Here is a 17896-nt window from a genome sequence, read left to right as displayed (position 1 = left end):
TTTTGAAACAAACAATTAAATATATCATTATACGTAGCAATATTTTATAATTAACAATTTCTTGGATTAAAAAAAAAAAATTTGAAGCAAAATTGAAACGTTTAAGAACTTTTATTCAATTTTATCATCGGAAAGCTGATTCTTACGGTTGTAATCCCAGCGGGTGTCGGGTACCATGAGGCGCCTCTTCGCGTCGCGTAGCTCCAGTCTAAGAAGGCGCTGACGCAGGCGTAGGTTGTGTATCCTGGACATCGTTCCATGTGGATTCGAGCGCACCCGTGCGCGCCTGTCCAGGATGTCTACGTCCTCGCCTGTATATGCGAGAATCGCCAACCCCGCGGGCGGCCCCGGTTGAGCTCGGCAGTGGACCCGCGACCGCCGAGGCCCGCACCCTGCCGCCCGCAGTTCCACCGCTGAAACACCCGCACAACGTCGAAGTTAGAACCCCCAGCGCGCCACCTGAGGAGAATCATTGTACGGCAGGATCGTTTTAGAGGGGTTGCGTATTTCCATCTTTTCTTTTTCTTTTTAAAAACGCTCAGGTTCCCCGTAATGATTTTATTGCCCCGCGTACTAGAATAAAATTAAATAATAAATAAATAATCGAAAAACGGCAGTTTTTTCTTTAACGCGTAATAATCAGTTGAGGAAGTAAAAATTATGAGGAAGTAAAGAAAAAAAAAAAAAAAACTTATTAATTACCTTGATGTTCCTGTAATGCGCCAGTTTGTCGGGACGAGTCACTGGCAATACTGCTCGTTTCGCTGTCTCTAACGATGCTGTCGTAACCCGAGCTCTCGGCACGATGTCTGGACAGTGTAGCTGGCGATAGCTTGGCCGCCCGCGGTGTTGTATCCGCACCGGAATCGGAACCCTCCTTGTTTAAACCGAACGAAGAACCTAGACTAAGAATCTTGCGTTGCATCCGTCCAGGAGACGGCGCCGGAGACGGTATTGATAGCTGCAAAGGCAGACCTCCTAAAATATAATATGCACAATAAAAAATAACATAATTCATATATCTAACATGAGAAATGCAGCGTAGATTATCGCTAATTATTTTATCAAAATAAAAGTTCGTTGACGTGTAAGATAAAAAAAAAATATTACGTAACATCTTAAAGTAAATTCATACCTTGAATCTTTAACTCTTCCTCGATGTCAGATTTTCCCGTAACCGTTCTTTCGGATCTTTCGGCGGCCGTAAACAGCTTTTTCGCTTCGATGTACTCTTCCTCGGGATCCGAGCCGGACGCGCCGTTGCCGGGTATCCTTTCGATCTCTTCCTTTAGATTAGGATTCGATGCACCGTCCGGATGCCTCAGATTAGAGATATTGCAATCACCCGTTTTACCACAGTACCTTCTCGGACTGGCGAGATGAGCAACGCTGCTAGGATACCAATAAGAGGCTGTGGCTGGCCTAGACATACTCTGACGACAATTATCGCAGATCTTCTCTTGATCGGGTTTGCCGGCTATATACGCGGGCTCGCTGTATATGCTGCCGTGATTGCTCGCGTTGTCGTTGAACATGACATCCGAAAGGGATAAAGACTGACAGCGTGACGGCGGACAGAAGGCGGTCGCTGCTGGAATTTGTCCTGCGTTAATGTCATATTGATTGTAGACCGCAGATAACTAGCTGTAGTGCCTTGATTATAATTAATTACCCTTACCGAAATTAATTTTTTTTTTTAAATCTGTAATCGAGCGATCTTGATTTTAATTTTTTTTAATCTAAAGTATTGCGATTTTATTTTATTTCGCAAATCTACTTGTCGATCGTCAGTCAAAGTCCGGATGGATTTGCAAAAGAACTGTCGTTTGAGCGAAGCTGTCTTTTTAGAAACAAAAATCTCGTAGAAACCGCTTTTAACGTATCACGGCATGACATCGCCCGTAAAGAATTACAAACGCATACAACGCGAGTATTTTGACTAGCGAATACATAGAGAACGTTTATCTTCAAAAGAATTTGACATCATTGATAGTAAAGAATTTTTTTTTTTTTTTTTTTTTTTTTTTTTAATCCCGCGTAACTGAACGTTCGATCACGAAACTTACATGGAGCGTCTCGCATGTTGACGGCCGAGGCATTTTCCCTTTGGTAAGTTATGGAGTTGGAAACGTTGGCGAGCGCGAGTTTGCTTTGGTAGAGCTCGTGGAGGCGGGCCAACTGATCAAACTTGTGCCTGGTCTCTTGCTCGAGAAAGTCTTCGTGGTCGAAGTATGGTCTTGGCAGAACACCCGTGCCGACCGGTGGCGGATAATGTGGTCTGTATCTTTCCGTGTCCGACATCACTGACATAGAGTCTGAAAATGATTTTTCTATCTCATACCCTTTGCTCGTCCGTACATCGTCGCGTAAGAAGCCGCGGAAGTAGGTAGGAACGACGAAGGAAAGTAATACTGGGCAGCTGTCTACTTTGGTTCGAAAAATGGTTACAACGACATGTAATTACATCGGCGAGGTTTCTTTTTTCGAGAAAAGAGAATTATTGTTTTCTATCGCATGGCCTGTTACGTGCTTTTAGTCGAAAAGTCAATTTCACGATGATGTGGAGAATAGTTTTCAACAAGTTCGTTCAAGTGGTCGTTAAGGAAGTAGTCGTAGAGAGACGAAAGTTAAAGTAGTTTCACGTGAAAGAAAAACATTTACAGAAGTTATTATATTGACTTGGTTAAAGTTACTTATAAAAAATTGAGCTACTTAGATTTCGCAAATTAAAAGCACGTAACAAATGTTTGCTCTAAATTAAAAAAAAAAGAAAAAAGCCAAAAAAAAAAAAGAAATTAATAATAATAAATGAATTATATAAAATTATATAAAATAATTAATAAAAATTAATAATAAATAAATAAAAAAAACTGTTGACATAAAAAGAATTGATTATTAAAAAAAAAATAAAATAAAATAAAATAAATATGAATAAATTTCAATTTTTATATACCTGTAAAAGTTGAAACTACGGTGAGGTTCTCTTGGCTAAGAATTCTTAGAGGATGTTCTTCTTGATCGCTCTCAGGTAATGGATTCTCACCCATACAGAGTGCAATATCTTCCTCTGTCACTTGTAGACACGAGTCTTGCATAGGTACCGGCTCCGAATCTTCTACTTCAACGATCTCTAAAATTTCGTCTTCAGATGATAACGAGTGTCTGGAGGGTAAGACAATGTCCTTGTGCGACAAGTTCAGACTTTCCATGGATACCTCGCGACTAACTCCGTTGCTAAGTGGTTCAATTAATGGTAGCGGCGGAGGTACGATAATTTCTTCATCGTCATCGTCGTCATCCGGCATGTCGAGCTTCCCTTTTTCGACGCTACCGTCCATCACTGGACTAGCGGTCAGATCTAATCCTGAATCCGTATTAGATTTAACATTAAGTAAATTCAGCTTGGCACTCAGTTTTTCGGTTATATCCTCGATTTCGTTCACTTTCAAACTGTCGCTTTCGGCGGTGGACAACGACGTGTCGTCGTCCGCGCCGCTGCAGGTTTTGAACTGAGTCAATTCTTTAAATTGACCGGACGACTGACCGGAAGACATCTTAGATGATTCGAGTCGCGGGAAGGCGTGTTTTGCTCGTTGTATTTGAGACGATTGATTTTCCACCCACTTTCTGATCATACTTTTTTTATGACTGTCCATGAAACCATAACCGGAAGAGTGCTGATGCGCGTGCATTTGCAATCCCGGGGTGCCGGTAAGTTGCATCGGGCCGTCGATCCATGTTTCGCGTTTGTGATGAGAGTCCTTCAGCATGTGTCTCGCCTCCGCGACTTTCGATTTCGAGATCCGCGGCCCGTCTATCCATTGCTCGTCCGATCCACCACTCGACGCCGCCACTGGTATCTTGCTGCTAGGCGAATCTCCAACTTTAGACGCCGAAGAGTTTTTCGACGACGAATTTTTTCTCGCCGGACTCGCTTTCGGCGTTGCGCTGTGCGCCGGCGAAGTTTGCTTCGACGCGGTTTGCGTCAATGCCTTTACCGTTTTCGAAGACTTGTGCGCCGGGCTGCGCTCCTCCGGAATTTTACTCGGCTTTTCGGCGGCAGATCCGCGAAGCACTCGTCCCATCGCGCAACGATTGTCACCTGAATTTAAGCTGGGTATGTAGACAGGTGGATGCTCGCCGTCAGTAGCGTCATCGGCGCTTGGCCCGACGTAGATCACCGTATCGGCCGATAGATCGCTCGAGCTCGGGTCGCATTCGCTATTTTGTCGCGTCGCTTCCTCACCGGAACTGCCGCCACTTCCGGTACCCTGTGCGTTACTTCCGACGAACTTGATTTTCCGGCGTCGCATCCGGTGGATCCTCGACGCTAATTGAACAGTGGTCAACGTCTCGGTGTAGTGCTGGGCGTTAGGCGACACGTGAGCTATCATAGCCGCGTGACAAGTCAGAGAACTGAGGCATTCTTTCAGTAGTTGAGTCAGCTTATGTTCCTTGTACGGTAGGTGCTTCTGGCCGTTGAAGATCGCGAGCAGAATGTTGCCTAGGCCGGAGAGAGGGATTCCGCCTGAGGATTTTCCGCGATCCGAGTTTCCCAGATCCATTAAGTGTAACCGGCTTCTGCCACCGGCAACTGCACATTTGAGGAAGCGTTCACTTTGAGTGTCATATATCGAACGAGCGGAGCGAGAGAGACGCGAGAAAATAACGCAAACATGATGTATATTTGAGCTTCGAAATGGCAAGGGGAAACGCATGTAATCAGGCGTCTGAGACGCTGAGAGTAGGATCTCTTTTCTATGGTGCGCGTTTCCATCTTCGGACGGAAAGTGATAGGATTTCGAGATAAAATTATTACTTACCTCCACCTTTGCCAGCGACGCTGTACTGGTACACGTGCAGCGTGTAAAGCATGTGCGCGTCCCCGTCTTCCCGTTGACGACCGGCGACCGCGGCGTCGAGATAAAATGCCGCACGTTCCGCCGTCGGCGCGCGGAGCTCGCTGTGCTGCTGGAGTTGTAGAGTACCGAACAGCGGATCGTCTCTGAGGTACACCGCCGGTGATTGTTCCGAGTCTGGGAACGAAAAAACCGCCGGTGTTACATAAAGTTTATCTGGTTTCATATCCCATGTAATACGTCGCTAAGAAGATACGATAGACATTTCTCAGGGAATTCTTTTACATAATAATACCTCGCATCTGTCACGGATGTAATTTTATTTTCGCAGCATATCGGACATTTTTCATGCTTGGTATGACAAGACCGTTAGTATTTCATCATTAATGTTCCTCTCGTAATAAATATATATTTCGTATAGATATAATATGTATATATTTTACGCGAATATGTCATGCGCCCATCGATCTTTTATCTTTAGCGGCTAAGGCGACGTGAAAGTGTCGCAATATTTCAATCATAAAAATATGACGAAAGCCAGGCTCGCCGGGCTGCTCCAAGCAGATGCGGTGCTTTGCGTCGCGCGCGTTTTTCCACCAGGTTACATAAGCTTCCTAACACGTTCTCCGTTTATTTGATTCCATTATTTCGCGAAAAAATAATATCTGCGAAAGACAGGGCGACACGGGGATCGAGATGCAGGTGCGCGCTATTCGAGGTAGTAAATCGGTCGAGGCGAGGCCCGAGGTATCCACGGGATGCCTCGTACTGAATTACGGCGACGATAAAACCTTGGAAGATACGTAGCAAGAGATATCCGCGTTTCACTATCGCGCTTTATCACGCATTCTGCGTTCGCGTTGGGGGACGGTCGATAGGCGGGATATACGCGAATAATCAGCGTAATGCGAGGCATAACGGTAAATAGTGATCAACGTAAGGGCAATTACGAGACTTGTGAGACAGGCGGGCTCGTGGATCAAGCGATCGAATCAGATAAAGCAATCTTCGTATTGTTGCTTCGCCGTGCGAATAAAACAGTCCGGTCGTAAAAGAGCGAACGTGGAAAGACAGTTAAGAGGACAGTTACTTCGATAAAAGAATTGTAAGGGAGACAGCATTGCGAGCTGTTAGTTATTTCGAATTGAACATGACGACGAATGTCGCGATCGCGTGTGCTCTAAAACCGAGTAATAAAGCAAATTGAATAGAAAAGAAATGGCCGGTGAAGAATTTAATAATGCGTATACTTTTATGTAACACGTAACATTAAAATGCTGATAAAGTAAAATTTTAATTGTATAAAAAAAAAAAAAAAAAAAAAAAAATATGCAGAAAGTTTTATTTCTCTTATTTATGACCCGTTAAAGTGCATATAAGAAGAAACGTTGTGTAATATTTTAAGTATATGCACGTGGAAGATAGATGCAAAATAAATATCTTAAATCGATATTTATGTACAGGCAAATTTGTACAAGAAAGATGTTTTAAGCCATAAAATATAAAACAAAAAAGAGAGAGAGAGAGAGAGAAGAAAAAAAAAGTGGCAGTCACAAATATCTCGCTCGTATCGTACACTTTCACGTCGTTTTTCGCGTAGGAATATTTGAGACCGTATGTCCCGTGCGCGAGGGTGGATTGAAAATGCAGACTAAGGATTTCCTCGCGCCGTTGCACCGGAATCCGTAGCGATCTATAAGAATGCTCGTAAAAAGTTGCGATAGCGAATTCATGCGGATTTTCAATCAGGAAACGCCTGTGCTCCATAAGCTGTGACAGTTGTGAATGAAAATAGGAAAGGGAGGGTGAAAATGTTATTACGTTTTCTCCAGGATTATTTTTAGAGTAACATGAAAATTTCGTGAGATGTAAATGCGAAAAACCTGAATGGTGTTATTAGGTGTAGGCGCGATCTGTAGGTAAGAAATTTATTTAAAAAATATCTAAAAAAAAAAAAAAAAAAAGAGAGAAACGTAAGTACCGCTACGGCGGAATGTTTGACAATACGCGCTCCTTTCGCGTTCGTGAGAGGTCTATAAAAAGCGCCCGCGTGGACATACGACTAAAATTTAATTCAAGTAATGCTTTTCGAACTCCCGCCTAGCTTTATATCCGGAAACCCCGTATACACATTCGTCTGAAATTACTTCACCTCGCTTTAGTCGGCGCAGTGTATTTTTATGTGGTCCCCTCTTATGCACTCGGGGAAACTACGACTGATACGACGCCGGACGTCGTTTATATAGTATTTATACGATGTTTAGATAACCCCATCCACATTCGCAAATTGCCAATTAGCCTTTTCACTGCCAGGCGCAAACTTCGTCTCTTATCCGTTGGCTCAACATCGTAAAGGACGCGGAGAACGTTAAAGGATAAGAACGGTTGCACGGCGACATATGCCGCAGTTTATTTCCGCCAGGCCGTCTGCGACTTTTCACATCTGTTCCTGCCGGAAACCTTTTACCGTTCCTTTATACCGCGCTGAGGAAATGGCCGCAAGCCGCGCACCGAGCTCCGGTGAGCAAGTTCTATTCGAGTTTCCGTTGAGTCATCGACCGATTGATTTCGACTATTTCCGATCATATTAGACAAGAGATACAGTTTGAGCTAGTTGCCTCGTCGGCCGGCTGAACGTGCGATGAAGGAACAAGAAGCACGCGCGAAAGCAGGAAGCGGGGAGTATCCTCTAGACTTACCAGAACCTCCTTGATTTCCGTAATTTGCGAAGTCCTGAGGAACCTTAACCGTAGTAGATGTTCGATAATGAAATTCGACGAGGCGTATCCGATGAAAGCGAGAACCGTGAAGAGGAAAGGAGAAAGAGAGAGAGAGAGAGAGAAAGAGAGAGGAGGGCGAGATCGGAGTATTCGCGTAGATCGACGATCGCGCGTGCCTGTTGTAGAAATTTAGATAATTCCGCGGATCTTCTATACCGAAGGCCCTTAATAATAGAAGCGCGAAAATGAGTGATAGCGCTAGACTTGGTGAGACTTGATAAGAATCTGGATTAAGCGGGATATTAATATTTATGAGGCAAGTGAAGTAGCCTGAATAAGTGCGCGGTTTTACCGCCAGGTATTAAGTCGCCGCGGTAAAGAATGGAAGAAGGTTGATAATTGTAAAAGTAGTTTAATAATTGAATGACTGACTCGATGTAAATTTCTCCTGGCTGAGGATCGACGCGAACGACTCTGAAACAAAGCTTAAACTTGGCAACTGGAACATGATACCCCGAAATTCACGACAGGCTACACATCGAGGTAATAATAAGGACGGCCTGGCCTAGTCGGCGTATACGGATATATGCGGCGCGTATATACACCGTTCGTGTATAATAATTCACACAGACATGAGCATAGAAGTACGGTGCGGAAGCGGCATAGCAATATCCATAAAAGGGACTGGGGGAGGGAGGGATGTAATATTACCGGCATCTGTGCCCTGTGGTGTAGAAGTACCGCGAAGAAAGCAGGCGACGACGACGACGACGAGTCCGCGACGACGACGGTTACGACGCGAAGCGCGCAGCGGGGAAAACGAAGTACGAAATGTGGCAAAAGAAAAGTGATCCGCGAGTAGCACCTTCATTCTGACACAGAGAGACGTATAATGGATGCGGTTTCAGCTCGGGGCAATTGTTACGCCGGCTCGTGGCGTCGCGTGGTGGTTCGAAAAAGGAAAACGCCCGCACCCTCTTTCTGAATAAATCGTTTTTCGACGCGTTTCGAATACAGTTTCCAAGCCCGGGTCCCTTCGATCGTAACGGTCCTCGTCGTCGCTGGGGCAGAAGGGCAGTAAAGGAAATCTGTTTCGCCTTTCCGGACGGCCGGCTGCGCGTTGGTACGCGACTTGTTTCCCGAGTTTCGCAATATTTCCACGAGAAGTTTCTCGCCCCGAAAGCACGCATGACGTATTGTTATGAATCAGAGCTCTTCGGGGTAGTTTCATTCGCATGTATCGTTATTAAAGATGGTTGATGTGGAGATTCATAGATTAGGCAATGTTAATTCTTTAACTGTAAAACGTAGAAGCTAAAAGTAACGCCCGCATTAAATACATTCGCTCAAATTTGTTAGCCGGCCTTTGAAATATAATCAAGCGAAGGGATATTACGTAAAATTTGAAGTGAAAATAGAATTATGCGTCGGTATATCTATTTTCTGAAATAAAGCAATTTTGTCCTTTACGGTTTAATAACGTCTTACGGGTTTCAAGCGGTTTAATATCCTGAAACACTTTCATTTCATGGACTCTCTAGAGAGACAAGACGTCACGGTCATTGACACGAGTTCCCTGAGGTCTCCCTTCAACGATACGTAATACAGAATTTATATTTTACGGTGTGATTTCACCGGAAAATTCATGCTCGGTCATTCTAATTTAATTTACCCTTCCGTAATGCTGCGAAATAATTTACGGCGGGTGACGTATCTATCATACGAGAATGTAAAGAGGTGCATAGGTAAGCGATCGTGTAAAAAGACATAACATTATCTCGGTAACGTTCGACAGATAATAAACTCGAGGAATGTGTTTCACGTTAAAGTACCATACATCACTCGGAGCATTCTTGTTTCTTGGTTCACTTCGCTACGAGCGTAAGAGTGCATTATAGAGACACGCCGCGGCCGGCGTTTCCGAAAGTGTCAAGATTGATATATCGACTGCACGAGGGGACCTTCTCGTGTCTGCGCGGAGGAGTAAGGCGATGCCCCGATTCGCAGGACACCGAGTGTGCTCATGTGCAATATCGCGGGCCTTTCGACGACGAAAACGAGACGAAGGGAGAGCAGAAGAAAATTAACGAACCTTCGGGATCGCGTATTAAAGTAGGAAGGAGTCGGCGTTCATCGGGGATGTCGAGGGAGGTTTATATGCTCGGGGTATCTACATTTGCTGAAATAAATGTTATTAGATCTTTTTTCTAAGGCGAACGACGTGGATATGAAGGCGACGTGAAAAGATTAAAGAAAATTAAACGAGCCGGCATTTCGTTGCGAGCGAAAGAAGTCGGAATTAGTAAGTAAATTGTTCGTCATCGAAGCTAAAAATTAAGGGAATCTAAAAAAGTACGATCTTCTTCGTGCAAACATTTTGATTTAAGAAAAAAGAAAAAAAAAATTAGTATTTACTGTAGCGCTTAAAAGGAGTGTTCGTTTAACCAGTCATTTAATTTTTCTATCGTCTCGCCGAAGAAACTTTTAAAGCAAACTATACTTTCGATGTAATGTTACTTCTTCCTTAGAAAAATCAACATAGTTTCAAACTCTTTTTATTTGTTCATTATATTCACAGTCGGATAGTTAAAGACTTTCCTTCTACTGTTTCTACTGGCATTATTTCCATTTTGTTCACGTTAAGGGCATTTATATTAGGCGTACTTGTATTAAGTTGCACTGTTGTAATTTTCTTTCCTTTTTTTAGATTACTAAAAAGTTTTAATTTATTTAAATTATATACTTATCGTTATTTTGACATTTCTTGTTATACGTTAACAATTGCCAAATTTAGCGCGAATGTCTTTCCCCGTCACGAGATAATTCACTGCAAACGTTTCCGTAACTTTTGCGAGGGGATAGAGGCTGCCGGATCTATTTCGTAGCGAGCAATTAAAGAAAACCGTCGTCTTATGTACCGGGTGGCTTCCGAGTGAATGGTGCTGGGCAATGGACCGTGGCCGACTTCTCCGTAGGGAAGGAAAACTTACGGCCATTTCGGGAACGACACGCCTTCCGTGCTCTCGCCACTCGGCACTTTAACGGCGCTCGTCTTTTGTGGTTCAGGTACATGGCAACGCGCCAGCTACAATAATCTTAAGTCTGTCATAAAATTATAGCTTTGAGACACAATTAAACCAAATTCGAATAATTAAAAAAAAAAAAGAAAAATGAGAAAAAAAAACTTGGCGCGAATAAAATAACACAGAAAGTTATTAATTGGCGAATTAAGATTTAATTACATTTATATTCGAATTTTTTATTCTCGCTGTCAATTACATGAGAGATGGTTAGCCTCGACTTGTTTGCACGCTGGCAAGATATTGACAACGCCGATTCATTGTGTATAAGTTATTTTATATTCTACCACGGTGCTATAGTAAAAAAAAATTAATATTAAATTTGCCGAATATTTTAATGATCAATGTATAACTAATCGAAAATAGAGCGCATGTTGTACTAACTACATTTATATTGATGTACGACATACCGATTTGCGACAGTGTATCGTGATTGTTATTCATAGGTTTAGAAATCGTTTGATCGAAATCCAGGATGCGAGGAATACGTAGTGGTAACGCTAATGGTTTATCGAGTTGCTATATTTTCTATGCCATCGAGTCGATGTGGTATCGCGGTTATCGGTATTGTGAGTATTCCGATCGACGACGGTTACCAGCAAAATTGAATATTAACAAACAATTCACGTAATCGTTCACGGAGCAATAGTCGGCTTAGTGTATGAATAGTCCAAACTTCGATTTTTGAAAATAGCTATCCAGCATTGCCAAAAACAATGTTCTCTGCCGTATACAATTTTTTTTTTTGGTTAAAAAATTAGAAATATCGAAATAAAACGTTAAAGATTATTATTTTTATTTTTAATTTAAAGAGAAATTAAAGTTTATGATCTTAAATAAGAAAATAATGTAAAGAAAATTTAAAAATTAGTTTTATTATTCCAAGTATTTATATTTTTATAAAAAAAAGAATCGCGCTTTTAAAGAGCCTACTTCATGCTCTTTTCGAAATATATCGATCAAATTCTTATTCGAGTAATGGTTTCTCATCCAAGAAATATACAGTAGTCTGCGTGTATGTATGTATGCATCCTGTGCAATCAAGAAAGTGCGGAATGCAAAACGTGCGGAAAGATTTCTCTATCTCGCGTCGTATCTTATATTCGACTTTCGTTCCATTCAGTTCATTTCTGCATTTTTACGTTTTTTTTTCTTTTTCTTTTTTTCTTTTCCTTCCCCGTTCGCTTTACTTTTATACGTTAAAAGCCGTACACGTAGTATTCGTTTTGTCCCTTCCATATTATTCCGTCATCTCTTTCTTATCTGTGCGAAACCGATACGGGATAAATATATAAAACAATAACGCGTCGTAAAAATTATCGCTGTCTTTTCTTGTAGGCGTAGAGTAGCGGGAGAATATTATCGATTCTTTTGTCCCGCTTGCCGCGCTGTGCGTTGATATGCATACGGTCGATTAAAATGAATACGAACCGAGAGAATCCTCTGTTCCCCACAAAGGGATTATATGGAGTGATTCAAAGCTTATCTTTTTCGGTAAAAAAAAAAAAAAAATGAAAAAAAAATTTGTTAGGTATCAATAATATTTTCAATACGAAAAAGGATTTAAGTTATAAGTATATAAATTATTTTTTAATTTGCCAAGTTGATATTACAAATTATAAGCGCTGCAGCATTTTATTCGAAGATACAGAGCAACGTTGGTAAATACGTCTTCATCATTAATGCTAAATCATCAGTCGTGTATTTTTAATACGGTAGTTATATAGAAATAATGGGAAAATAATTTGGAATATCATCTATTATTTTACGGAAACAGTTTATTCCGATTAATGATTTGTATGTGACGAGACACTCAGAATTATTTCGTTGTCATATGAGAGAAATCGTTTTCACGTGAAGAGAACCAGACTGATATCGAATATATTTACGCGAGTGCATATTATCGGTTTTCCCTCGTGCTTATGTAGCGTTACATGTGCGGGTGATCGATACATTCATCGGCGCATTTATTATTTATTCTACATTATTGTAAATATTCGGCTCGGTTGCAGGTAATGTCGAATGCCACAAAATAATTTCATTATTAAATAATCAACAGCGCGACGAAAAATTGTCATATAAATGATTTTGTCCAAGGATATCTAATTGATTTTATTTAATTATCTATATAATAATTTCTTTTTCCTTTTTTCGAATAGCTGCCAGTAGTTTAATATAAATTCCTATACTGAATATAATAAACTAATAAGTATGCTTTTAGTAACCATTTGATCGTCATCGACATTTACATATTATTAATTCATATATTAATGGAAAAAAGGGGTCTCTGACATTTATACTATTAATATTTAACACGCTTTTTAAATTCTATTGAAAGGCTTTATGGATAGCGTATTAACAGTGAACGTAAATCAATAGTAAGCAAAGTTATTCATTTACAAACGTATCCATTTATAACACCCGATGAGAAGAAGTAGCTCTATTCTAGTTTTAAGCTTGGTTAAGTGTTAAATATTCCACCGCAAGTTGCCTCAATTATTGCATTAGGGTGTAAGCTTAATTAAATATTCCATTGCATACAGTTAGAAGTAACAAAGGTAAACCTTTACTCGGAGACACTCCCCTTTTCGTCGGCGGCACCCGCGTAAGATCCAGACGTCGAAAACTTTAAATAATTACCGAGCGGGGATTATCAAGTTCCCTGGGGGAAATGCGAACTTGGAGGGTACTGCTACTCGACTTAAATCTCGAGCGAAGAACGCGCTCGCAGCATCCGGTACTAGCGTAACTAATGTCCTTGCAGACTGAAAAGAGGTAGAAAAAAATACAAGAAAAAAAAAAAAATAGAAAAAGGTTAGGAGACCACGTAAAAGTATGCGAGAAATTAGATTTGCGCCTGTTTTATATATATATAAATTTTTTTTATTTAGCGCATAATTTTATAATACGCAAGTGTTACAAATTATAATTTATTTTTATTTTTAATGCTCTGAATAAAGGGACACTTAAGTATTCCGCGAGTTATTTCTCGAAATATTATGCTACTTGCGAAATAAGATGCAGAAAGAAAAAAAAAAAGAAGAGAGAATAAGCAAAGAGGAAAGAAAGATGAAATAAATGAGAAAAAAAGGTGGAATAAGGGATGGATGTATGCACGAAGTCAAGGTAGTTCTATATAGATATGAGTTAATTATTTATCAAGTTGGAAATGTAATTCCCCTGCATTTTAATTAGTCTAGAGACTAGAGGAAAGCGGAAAGTTGTATCGGCGCGATCGTTAAGTTCGTATTCAAACGACTAGTCTAACACGAATTTTACATAAAGTACACGCATCCTACGTACTCGAAACATTCGGTAATTCACCGTAATGAATGCTTTAATTTTCACGACTTTAAAATTCCCAGGAGTATTTCGCAATATGGCAGAAAATTAGATTTCACCACGCTCGAATTCACGCGGCAAAATTCAGATTTGCAACTTCAAAACTCCGAAAATTTACATCACGTACTTAAGGACATGTAAATGCTTTTAAATCGTCCAAAAAAAAGGAATTTAATTAATTAAAGCGTGTGTTGATAATTTTTTTTTTATGTTTAGTAATTTGGCAAAATACCGCGGGATTTATAGATCACATTTTTGAAGCACGACGAAAGGCAACGCTTCAGACGGACGGTACAATTAATTTTCAGTCCATCGTTCCTGATTGCCTTTGACTGTTATTTCCATAAGTGCGTCGTAACGATTTATCTTCCAAGGAAATAGCTTTTTATTAGTTCAGCAAGTCTTTCGAGATGGGTGGTACAAAAAGACGCGGGGACATGACAAAGGTAAAAGGGAAAAAGTAGTTAGGGCAGTGGTCAAGATGAAGTAGAGAAAGGAAATAATCCTGTCCTTCAATTTTACGGACCAAGTCGCCCACTCCGTCCGTCCGTCCGTGAAGACCGAACGAAATTGCGGCCAATAGCTAGGTCCCATCCTACTTCCTGAATATTACCGCCAAATCCTCCGCGCATCACTCTCGGCTGAGGCAGGAGACAATTTCGACGTTCCGTGCTTTCGAGCGTCGGCCGCACGACCGGTTCCCGTCGATTCAGAGACGGCGGAGGTTGACTCGGGCGAGTGCGCGCATCAGGCAAATGGAACGTGCGAGCTATTGCAATTTCCGTACGGAATTCTATACGCGACGTAGCTCCGGTCTGGTCATGCCCGTGTCTTTAAACTCGATCGCAGCCATGAAACGTTCCTACTTTCGCAAGTATGCCCTTGGCCATTCTTTTGACAATCTGGAGAGTAAAATGAACGTTCTCTTGTCTGATTGCGTCGCAAGATATTTCGAACATTGCGTGGCACAAAATGTCCGTAATCATACTGTTTCGTTTACGAAATCGCGAGACCTCTCGTTAAATTGATCCTTGCAATATTTTAATGGAATAATAATAATTTGTATAGATTCCACGATTTCTATGCGCGTTAAATCAGTTCGACTTGAACACTTTGATACGATCAAACTTTCAGCCAATAATTATTCACCGTTGCATTAATTTTGATTGCATGAGGCTCTCTTCATGTGTTCGGATACGATTAGAATTATGATCTGCAAATCAACGTGGTTATCGTACACGGGTTGTATGCCGGATGTAATGTGACATCGTCGCGACCGATACGATTTACCTGCGGCACGCTATCACGGCATTAATCAATCTGAACGATCGTATCTGGCTGCGTTGTTTGAAGCGTCAAATTAATTGCGAGAAATGCTAAACTCTCTATACCGTGGGAAAGTGAAAACGCTTTAGAAAGTTTCAGCCGCGCTCGGGAGATTAGATTCAGTTCTGTCTCGAACGAGAGACCCGCACTTTCCGCCTCATCCCTTAAAAAGGGGGGACGAGGGGGGGGTTGTTCTAGACAAGTGGCTCTTACGGCACACAAGTTTCTTTAATGAGAACCGGCACAAGTCCGTTGTTTAATCCGATGAAGATGCCAACTGAGACGGCGTATTAAGAAAATTGCACGAAGCACAATCGAATAATTAAAATAATCGGTTCGAGTAATAATTGCAATTTTTATTGTTTTTTATTTTTTTATTATTATTAATTTCTTTTTTTAAAAAAAAAATAACACGTTATTCTCACATTCTGTGCACGTAGGCGAATATATTTGTAATTTGTTGTGGATTCTTCATACAACAAATTGGCGTTAAGTGGATAACGTTAATTGGTTAGGAGAAACGTCAGAAAAAAAAAAGTGTGGACTTGTTCACGCGAGGATACTTCGACTAATTGGAAGATTACTTACCGTTCGCGTGCGCCGCAAGCAAGTCCCTCAGTTGTTGCTGGCCGGTGGTCAGTTCCACGCAGCTGACCCTTACGCTGAACCTGGCGCCGGTTCTCTGCCGTTGCTCCGATATTCCGCGAAAGAGCCACGCTATGGCGCAAGGAATTGCGCCCAGTGTATGGCCAGCCTCCGGAGTTCCCAGCATCGTATGGGACTTCCCTAAATTAGAGCGAAGAAATTTGTTAAACGTGCGGTATGTTTGTCGATTATAAGCAATGTAAACATGGGATCATGTCGACGGCAGCGATATTCGGCGTTTAAACGTGCAATGTAAATGCAAATGGCGTAGACGAAAATTATTCACCGCAATTTGAATTAATTATAACTAGTTTACTGTCCGCTTACGCCGCCCATTTAGTCGCGTTCTATTAAACTTGTATAGCTCGAATATCCGTCCTTCAGTATTTTCTGCGCCGCGATGTACAAGGGGAAGTTAGGGTCGAATGTCTCTCCGTTTCGATACAAGTGATGACGGATTAAAGCTAATATTACGATTTCTGCCAGACTGACAGATTTATTGACGTAGGGATCGTATTAACGCCCGTAACCGTGTCGCTGGTGCGACTAGTACGTGGACAAGCTTCATTGTTGATTGGCATAATCGCAATTTTCCCCCTTGTGTGTCGCGACGAATCAATTCACATGGATGAGTTCGAAAATCCTGTTTATGCATCCGGCCGGCGCACGAGCCGACTGGGTGCAATAATTGCGATGCCAGATTTGTGGTCGAGCTCGAGCGAGCCGCTTAATTTGTTTACTATTTAGTGGACGGCAACGTAATGGGCAGAATAACAATCAGCGATTACATCGAAGTAGAAAAACAATTGTTATTTCGGTCGATATCGCACAGTGAACATCGGACGTAATTCTTATAAATAGCGATAACGAAGTACAACTTGCGCAATGAAAAGAAGAAGAAAAAAAAAAAATGATTTGTTTTTAACAGCGATTTGAGTGCGAACGGACCTGCGATAACGGTTCACACACCCTGCAAAACTTTAGCACGAAAGTTTCGGCGAAATTGAAAGTCGAGCTCAAACGCTCCGCTGTTGACAGAGAAATAAAAGAGCTCTTATTAAAATCATAAAACAGCCTGATGAGAACGGAGAGACGACTTATGGCAGAAGGGGCACGATACGGAGGACGAGAGATTGAAGCGAAAGGCGTAAGATCCCGGCGAAAGGAAGCCCCGTCGGCGATGGCGGAGTAATGGAAAAGTAGCAGCCGCCGTTGAATCTTAAACGTTATTTAATTGTCTTAATGTAAAATGGTGAATTATGTTGTTATTTAATTAGAAACGCGGCGTGAGCGAGGGTCGGGCCTATCTCGCCTGGTAACGGGTCGCGTTTACGTCTCGGGAACTTTTCAACGATTCCACTTCGAAGAATTCCCGCTCCGCCCGGCAAGATTCGAGCGGTCGAACCGCAAAAATTCCGCAAGAATTCACGCTATGCCGCCACGAGATTCACGAGATCGCTGACGACGAAGGCAGAAAAACGAAGCGGTAGCCGCTGCATTCTCAGACGATCGGTATAACACTCCTGCATAAGGATACTTTGAAACGAATACGAGTGATAATTAAAATTCCGCTCGAATACCTCGTTATACGCAAACTACGTTCGCGTAAATACAGATCGCGTTACAAGAGCTGCATGTTTAGTGCAATCTACGTACTGTTCCCCGTCACTTCTCGGTAACAATTATTTCTCGAACTTCAAGACAGACTGCAAAGGTGCTATTACTTGAAAGTATAAAACGATTCATTCGCTCACTGGAAAACAATTAACTACAAAAAATTCTAAATAATTTTATATTACTTTGATACAAATGAAACTAGCACGTATATAGGTTGCGCAAATACTTGTGTAGAAGCGAGATTATAAAGAATCAGTCTTTGTTTTTTTTTAACCGCGTAAAGCTGAAATCAAACGAGCGTATCACG

At 41.6% G+C, this 17896-nt stretch overlaps 1 protein-coding gene and 1 long non-coding RNA gene across 7 annotated transcripts in view; one reads left to right on the top strand and one right to left on the bottom strand.

Annotated features, from left to right (window-relative positions):
- The window catches only part of LOC139106073 (uncharacterized), a 278883-nt gene that overhangs the window by 4280 nt on the left and 256707 nt on the right, over window positions 1-17896 (bottom strand). The window contains exons 9-15 of one of the 2 annotated variants that reach the window (XM_070662553.1): window positions 15916-16113; window positions 4824-5036; window positions 2954-4594; window positions 2067-2315; window positions 1136-1591; window positions 703-978; window positions 147-413 (exon numbers count right to left, since the gene is read on the bottom strand). In XM_070662553.1, coding sequence (XP_070518654.1) covers window positions 147-413; window positions 703-978; window positions 1136-1591; window positions 2067-2315; window positions 2954-4594; window positions 4824-5036; window positions 15916-16113 — 3300 coding nt within the window. Of the gene's footprint in view, window positions 1-146; window positions 414-702; window positions 979-1135; window positions 1604-2066; window positions 2316-2953; window positions 4595-4823; window positions 5037-15915; window positions 16114-17896 lie in introns of those variants that run through there. The other variant, XM_070662554.1, reaches the window with a different exon arrangement.
- LOC139106076 (uncharacterized) overlaps window positions 1-17896 on the top strand; it is a 156801-nt gene that overhangs the window by 41833 nt on the left and 97072 nt on the right. The window lies entirely within an intron of this gene.

This window comes from Cardiocondyla obscurior, linkage group LG10 (assembly GCF_019399895.1).
Source record: "Cardiocondyla obscurior isolate alpha-2009 linkage group LG10, Cobs3.1, whole genome shotgun sequence".
NCBI classification, from domain to species: Eukaryota; Metazoa; Arthropoda; class Insecta; order Hymenoptera; family Formicidae; genus Cardiocondyla; species Cardiocondyla obscurior.
The sequence above is the reverse complement of the archived record's forward strand: the minus strand, read 5'-3'. Positions and strand labels throughout refer to the sequence as shown.